Source organism: Euprymna scolopes, chromosome 29 (assembly GCF_053919585.1).
Source record: "Euprymna scolopes isolate OS-2025 chromosome 29, ASM5391958v1, whole genome shotgun sequence".
NCBI classification, from domain to species: Eukaryota; Metazoa; Mollusca; class Cephalopoda; order Sepiida; family Sepiolidae; genus Euprymna; species Euprymna scolopes.
The window spans coordinates 52197595-52206033 of NC_136510.1; the positions used below are offsets into that span (position 1 = coordinate 52197595).

The 8439-nt window shown below is 34.3% G+C and overlaps 1 protein-coding gene across 12 annotated transcripts in view; it reads right to left on the minus strand.

Moving 5' to 3' along the window:
- LOC145252651 (cleavage and polyadenylation specificity factor subunit 5-like) overlaps positions 1-7778 on the minus strand; it is a 506089-nt gene extending 498311 nt beyond the window's left edge. For 7 of the 12 annotated variants that reach the window (XR_013863643.1, XM_080112396.1, XM_080112395.1 and 4 more), the window contains exon 1: positions 7464-7778. Coding sequence is in view for 10 of the 12 variants with exons in the window: in XM_080112396.1 (XP_079968522.1) it covers positions 7464-7636 (173 nt within the window). In the remaining 2 variants the exon portion in view is untranslated. The remainder of the gene's footprint in view (positions 1-7463) is intronic. The other 5 variants (XM_080112402.1, XM_080112403.1, XM_080112405.1 and 2 more) reach the window with 2 other exon arrangements.
- Positions 7779-8439: the final 661 nt, after the last annotated feature.

The following is an 8439-nucleotide window of genomic DNA, read 5'->3' on the forward strand; positions in this document are numbered from 1 at the left end:
TATTTTTTTCTATTTTATCATTTTATCGAGCTGTTTTTTTTTTCTTCCATTTTGTTACTTTGCTTTTTTTTTCTATAATAAACTAATAAACAAATTTACAATTAAAAAAAAAATACAAGAGTAATTGTAAAATTAAAAAATAAAACTTTCATGAATATATTTTTTATCATGCACATTTTGCAAACTTTAAATTCTAAAAGTTTTAATAATTTAAAAGAAATTTTGGGTTTGTACTGTACACATTCGAAAAAGTTGTCAAAAAACAAATATATAACAAATAAATGTTATCAAAGGCAAGATAAGTTACTTTTCTACCAAACTGGATACATTTTTTGTTTTTATTCAATGTAACGTGTTTATTCAGCTCGAAAAGTGCTTACCGATGTATTGGAAAATTCAAAATGGCGGCCACTCTCTCTTAAACACGGTAAGTTTGGGAAAAGGTGTTATAAATAATAAACTAGACAAAATACTATTAAAAAAACACCGAATATATGTCAACTTATGTCACGGTAACATATAATGAGCGAATTTCTAACAGTATTTTGTCTAGTTTATTATTTATAACATCTTTTCTTGAACTTACCGTGTTAAAGAGAGTGTCGGGCGCCATTTTGAATTTTCCAATACATCGATGAACACTGTATTCGAGCTGAATAAACATGTTACATTGAATAAAAACACGAAAAATATATCCAGTTAGGGAGAAAAGTAACTTATCTTGCCTTTGATAACATTTATTAGTTATATATTTGTTTTTTTGACAACTTTTTCGAATGTGTGTACAGTAATACAAACCCGAAATTTTAATTATATGCTAAAAGAAATTTTAATAATTTATATGCTAAAAGTTCATGAGAAATGTAAAAAAAAATTATATTTATTGGTGTTTGTATGATGAGATATAAAAAAAACGGTGCTTCTGTAGCAGTGTCAGAAATTTCGTGAAAATAGTGAATAATTCCACCCCATCTTTCCAAGCTTATAACTCCTCGAAAAATGTAATTCAAGCCCTAATTTTTATTTTCAATTAAAGGAGCAAGGACCAAGGTTTTATTAAAAAAAACAACAAAAAAAAACAATGTTTTTTTTTTTTTTTTAAAAAAGGTTTTAAACTTCGGACTTTACAGGTAAATTTCTAAAAAAGGGATTTTTTTTTTTGTTTTAAATTTGAATATATTATTTATTGACCTTTTCTCTTCAATTTTTGATATATAAAACTCTCCGACATAAATTAATTATTTACTTTTTAATAGACATTTCAAGATGAGAGGCGTGAATTATTCGACCCCCTGTCTTTCCAACCTTATAACTCCTCGAAAAATGTAATTCAAGCCCTAATTTTTTTTTTCAATTAAAGGAGCAAGGACCAAGGTTTCATTAAAAAAAAAAAAAGACAAAAAAAACAATGTGTTCTTATAAAATAAGGTTTTAAACTTCTTACTTTACAGGTAAATTTCTAAAAAAGGGATTTTTTTTTGTTTTAAATTTGAATATATTATTTATTGACCTTTTCTCTTCAATTTGTGATATATAAAACTCTCCGACATAAATTAATTATTTACTTTTTAAGAGAAAGTTGAAAATGGATGACACTTGGGGGGGGGGGGGGGGGGCGTGAATTAAAAAAAAAACGTTTGTCTAAAATATTATATTCGGTTTATTGGAAAGAACATAAAATTTCACATTGACCCTGAAAATATCGTAAAAATAGAATCAATAGAAAAATTTTGATAGATTTTTAAAGTTTAAAAATTGAAAATTATTGAGTTCGGAAAATTCATTACTGTTTTTAAAAAAAAAAATATTTCTATTACTTTTAAAACAACTGTAATAGTTTATTTTGGAAGTATAATCCATAAAGAAAATAAATAACCCACTTTTAACAGAGAAATTACGAGATTTTTATATTGTATTCGCAGTTTCGTGTTAGGGGTGTCAAAAATTCCTACAAAAATTCTGATACTGCTAGTGCTTCTGCAGTTTATTCATGACATTAAAAAATAGAAATATTAAATAAAATATACATCGTACGTACTCGTCATGGGATAAAGTATTTATACAGAAAAAATCATTTAATTTAATCCGGTAGGTTTTTTTTTACAGGTGAAAACAAAACAATAAAAATATTTAATGACATAGAATCTCTGTAAAATAAGTGGGAAAGGACTGAAATATTTATCTAGGTATTCTTTTTTTTCACATTTAAAAAAAAAAATATGAAGGCTAGCCCAGTGGAAGAGGTCACAAGTAGCCATGTGCTTGTTCACATTCTTTGTTAACATTTGAAATAAAGTCTATAAAATGGATTATTTTTGGTTTAATGATTAATATTTTGTTGGTTTTGTATTCAAAGTTGCATTATTGCTGAATGAAAGATGCCACCAAAGAAGCAGCAACAGGCTTTGCGAGAGAAAGTGGGCAAGATGCGGCAGTATCTAGCTGATAATTTTGCTGCTTTGCCCGACGACGTGGACAATTTAAAGAATGGACACCTGCTCTTCATTCACACCGTCAATGATAGATCAATCAGAAAGACTATAGACACTGTCATCGAAAAGTTTCCTTGCTCGATTACGTACGCTCAAGTTCAGTCCCTATTGAATAGAGCCAAGAAAATAAAAGATGTCAGTTCCAATAAAGGCATGAACAAGTATTCAAAGATGTGCAGTGAAGCCTATACTTTAGTCAAGCCCCAGCCCATGGAGGCAGTGTCATCCACACCTGTTTCATCAAGCAGTATCTGTAAGTAGTGTTTTTAAAAGTCTCTCGATTTATTAACTTTATAAATGAAATATGTCAAGGTCCAGTCAAAGTCATTGAAGATTCCTATTTCTATTTCAGGTCAAGAGCACCTCCATCTCAATGAAGTTTCAACTGAAGAGCCAGTCAGTATGCCTTTAGACGTTTCCACTGAAGAGCCAGCACCTGCTACCCCTGACAAGAAAACTCTTACGGTCCGCTCATCTCTTCGGATAAAACACAACCTCACCCCACGTCGCCTAAAGAAGAGGCTGGATTATCTTTCGTTATCGCACTCCGCTATGAAAGAAACTCATCGAAAGAAACTCAGTGAAATGAAATCGAAAATTGACTTTCCGCGGATCAACAAAATAAAGTACCTCAATCAGGATATCAATCGCCTCAAACTGAAGCTTACCGTGAAAGATAATAAGATTCGCGATATCAAAGCAAAATTCAGACAGGATTCTTTGGTACAAGAATTGGAAAAAACAAAGGAGGAGTTAAATAAAATGCGGCGCAATGTACAACGTCTTAAGGCATCTTCCTGCAGTGGATGTGTGTCGAGTACAAAGGAAATAAAAATACTGAGGGATGAACTCACTGAAAAAAATGAAACCATCCAGAGTATGGAGAACGAAAAGTTTATCCTTGAGGAAGAGGTAGATGCGTTGAAAGCTGGCGAAATGGACACTAGTTTGTTGAAAGAAGGGCGATCATACTCGATGGACATGAGGATGTTTGTATATGACTCTATAGTGAATCATGTCCCTATGAATAACATCCCAATTCTCATTAAGCAATATGCAAAGAGATCTGGAATTTTAGTAGAAAGAATTCCACACAGGAACACGGTTGAGATAATGGCCAGAGAACTCGGCATTGTTTCAGACTTTCAGGCTGCTGAAATGGTCCTGGAAGGGAAGCACTTGACAATTGGTTTTGATGCTACGACACAGGAGGGCATACACGTGAACGCTGTGCATGTGACCAACAAAGAGGCAAGTCGTGTTCTGGCCCTAGACCAGTTGGCAGGAGGAACTGCTGAAGATTATGAGCTGCACATTACAGAGACATTCGACAACATCAGTGATGTCTACTGCAGGTTTTATGGCATGGACTTCAGTGAAACGCGTGAAGAAATTATCAAGCGCATAACCAACACCATGACAGACCGTGCTGCTGTGAACCATGCGACTATCCAGCGACTGGAGAATGCCTGGGGGACAAAACTCAACGAGCTGAACTGTAATCTACATCCTCTGGATACAATAGCAAGTTCAATGAGATCAAGCCTCAAGGCAGTTGAACCCAAGGACTTGAGTAAGCAGCTGTTCGGAACCGATTGCATAGCCAGTCAGCTTATGTTAGCAATCAATAAATTCCGTTATAAGGATGGTCGAGGAGACCCCAAAGGGTTCACTGCAGCACTTAGGGATGCTGGTCTCCCTAAGGGATTGATTCCGCGATATCGTGGTAACAGGCTGCATATCATGTTCTTGATATGTGGCAGGCTTGTGGAACATAGTAAGTTCTTTATAAAATTCTTTGAAGAAGGTTTGGTTTCTTGTGGCGGCCTCCAGACTGCCATCGCACATGATTTTAAAGAACCAGTCACCAAAGTTGAACTCCAGGTCCTCGGCCTGCTTGGAATACTCCTCTCGGGACCATGGATGAGCCGCTTCTACACTGCCGCCGCGTCTGATATCAGCCATTTAGATGCCATTGGAGAGGTCAGGAATGTCTTGGCCGAAGTGAAAGCTCTAGTTCTGAAGCCTGAAGAAACTCTGACTGCGACAAAGGACTTGTTTGGCAGGGATCTGAAGTTGGACAATATGCTTTACAAACTTCAGCAGACGCCTGTAGATCTTCCGATCTTCAAGAAGATGATGACAGTTTGCCTCACTGCGGCTGTGACGGTGCTGGAGAAGCAGTACAGCAGGTACTTCAGTCTGGACATAACCGAGACCCTGAAGAAAGAGACAGAATCAGCCAGGCTAAACAATATTGATGCAGAACAGGTGATGGGAATGTTCAGTGCTTTGAAAGACCACGCCCCCAATGCAACACTCTGTTACATCTCCTGTAGAATTCGAGCACAGAAAAATGGTGTTGTGGACTACCTTGACAGTCTTCCACAAGAAAAGAAGGACAGGCTGATTTCTCTTGCAATATCAATGGGTCGGAAAACCCGCCTGGCAAAAAGAAAGAAGTCTGAGGAGACGAAGAGAGAAATAAGTAAACGGTTGGTCACAAAGCGGCAGAAGAAAGTGACATTTCAAAGAAGCAAAATCGAGGCAAAACTAAGGAAACCAGTTCTAGATCTAAGCACTGAATTTCCTGAGATGGAGGAGGAAGCTAGGAAGAGGACGAAGGACATCCTAAGTGGAAGAATTGTTGGACTCTCCATATGTCATATCTGGTTTGATGCGGAAACTTTGGAGAAGACCGTCTATAACGGGAAAGTGGAGAAATTCTTAAAGAGGAGTGGGGGAGTTTATATAATTGGATACTGGGGTGAGGGAGAAAGCTACGAGGAAGATGCCGAGGATTTTGACATAAAAAAATCAGCATTAGCAGCAGATTTCATATGCGGGGATGTAATATTGCCTTAGTAATTGACTGCATCTTCCGCCCCCGCATCCCCCTTCACCTCTTAATCTTGTAAATAATTCATTCATAAACTTTCAAAATATATTTTTCTTGTTCTCCATTCAATAAGCTCTCCACTGATATTTGTCTTTTTGAAATCGGACAAGAAATAAGAAAGTTATGACAAAATAACTGTGAAAAATCTTGATATCGGTCACAACTTTGTTAAGGAAATCCATTGATTCTATTGTCAAAAATAAGCCTCAAATTTCAGCTTTAGAATTGTTGTAACTTTCTTATTATTTGTCCTACAGAGATGGTTCAAGTATCATTAGAATGCTCTCTGCATACTCTTTCTATTGAGCTGTTCCATTTTGAGATATGTTAACTTTGAATTTTTCTTTCACGTACCTACATACGCAGCTTGCGGGCTATGGAGAGTGTGGAGCCACCCTTTAATTGCCATTGCTCCCAGGTCCACTCTGACCCAGAGTGGTAGTACTTGTTAGTATTCAACAGCGAGAACGCAGCCATTTTGCTTTTTCAAATATATCGATAAAGACTGTACGACGATTTTCGAAAGATTTCACGTTTTAACGTGGGTAAAACCACTAAAAACTTTTGCAGATAGGTAGAGGAGGAGTAACTTATCTTGCCTTTTGTTATATATTTGATTTTTGAATACTTTTTCAAATCTGTGTATAGTAACACAAACAAAAAAAATGAAACAATTTAGAAATCAAATCTTTCATTTATTTTTTGTTCCTATAATAAAATTTAAAAATCTACCATGCATGTTTGAGAAAAAATGTGGAATGACTATTCGAATTTGTTTCCCGCTTTAATAGTGAAGCGGAAAAAAGAAATAATGAAGAAAAGATTAATTATTCAGGAAACTTTAAATATAAAATATTCTACAGAGAAGGATAAATTCTTATTTTTTATAAGAATAATTACGTTAAATCAAAATATTTAGAAAAATTATTTAGAATAAAATACGAATGTTTGTCCAAAAGATAAGTTTCATAATTTTTAGAGTTATCTCCCTTTTCTCTTTTGTTTATATAATTTTTTTTTTTTTTTTTTTTTTTTTTTTTTTTCAATATTTGGTCTGAAAACATGTTCATTCAGGTTTTGATGAGAATAAAGATTTCGTTATTCGATAGGTCTCTAATGCATGTTTATTTAGATTTTCCTTTAGTTTAGAAAAAAAAAAAAAATGCACAATAACACTTGACGAAATTCGGTAACGAGTTATAACAGCCGAACAAAATAAAAATTAAACTCCCGTTCTTGAAACAGCCCAAAAAAATTTTATTTGTTTCTATCACATGGGCAGTTTGTTTTCGGGATTCAAATTTAATAACACTACAAAGCAATTGAATTAAATTCAATTTTATAAAATAAAAATACAATGCAACAATGTAAATATTTCAATAACAAAATAAATGCAACGTAAATCAGTACTTTTAGTTTTCCGTTTCAGAAACCAGAGTTTCATTTTGTATCATAGTCTTTCGAGTATTCTAACTCGTAATCGGATTTTATTGAACCAATATCGGCACCCATGGCACAGGAATTTTGAGTACCGTAATATAACCGGTATTTCTCCAGTTTATGGACTGTGCTGTTTTTGTTTTTTTGTTATTTTTGCGATAGGATCTTCAAATTAAATTCAATTTTTATGGTATCTGTTGTTTATTAAATTGTTAGGTGAAAATTCAAAGTTAACAACGCCTCCCTTCCCTAAAGAAATTTGAAAAAAAAAAAAAAAAAAAAAGGGAAAAAATGTGTTTCTAAATAACATTATTTCATATGGTTGATCTGCAGAAGTAACTTTAACCAGCTATTAGCCTTTTTTCCTACTATTAAAGGACAAAATAACAGTTCTCCAAAAATCAAAAGCGATTTTAGGTAAAATTGGGTGTACGATGGTTTGTTCATTCATTCGACAAAACGTGAATTTGGATTTTGAAACCGCGCGAAAATTCGTTCTTTAATACGCAAAGAAAAAAATATAAATTTTAGTGAAAAATAAAATATTAAAAGTTGAAGATGCTTTAAAAGTTAAATTAGTTTCATAAAACATAATTTCTTCGGATTTCAGTTTTGTTTAACTTTCAACTTACAGGTTGATAGTTCTCTCCAACGTGATGGACGATGAGGAAAGACGTAGGTTCCCATATTTGGCTGTGCTGTGTTGTTGCGAGCCGCCGGGTTGGGTCCCGCTCGCCCCGGAACCGGGTTTTATCCAGCCAGCAGACCTCGGATACGACGGCATTTTAGGGGCCTGCTGAGCCATGGGCAACCTCCTCCTCGTCTTCTTCTTTATTTTTGGCTTCTTTTCGTTCCTCTACGCAGAAGAGAATAAATTTGCGTATAAAGTGACCCCAGACGGAAGCGCCATCATCTTGTGCTGGGTCACACAGTTTAAACCAAAACAAGGGCAGATAACTAGCTGCATTTTTGGGGGGTGCAAAGATTTTTAAAGCTTGTGTGTGTGTGTGTGTGTGTATATATATATATATATATATATATATATATATATATATATATATATATATATATATTATTATTATTATTATTATTAAAAAATTTACAATTTTACAATAAGATTTTACATAAAAATTGATATAAATATAAAAAAATTCTTAATGTGGCACAAGGCCAAAAACGGTATGGGTGTGGAGTATCGGGGGGGGGGGGTCTATTCCCTAAACTAGTTGCATTTACCACACTTCTTTTTTTCGTTTTTATTTTTTATTCGGTTTAGTAAAATTTTACGTTGAAAGAAGAAAAGTAAAAATGAGATTCTACATAATTTCCGTATGATTGCACATCAACTCACTCTGCAAATATCTGTTCTTTACTAGATAGCTTAGGACAGAACGAATAACTAAATTTTTTTCCAAAATATCCATTATATATCTAGCAAGCACTATGCCTTGCCAAAATAAATCCCCAGCCGAAACATTTCATAGCAATCACTGCTTCAACGCCTATGTATATGAAGAACGTGTAGGTAGATGACGTCGTAACCATACGCATACATAAAACAAAAGGAACTATGTTACGCTTCCTTGCATAGAAATACAGTAACAAGGC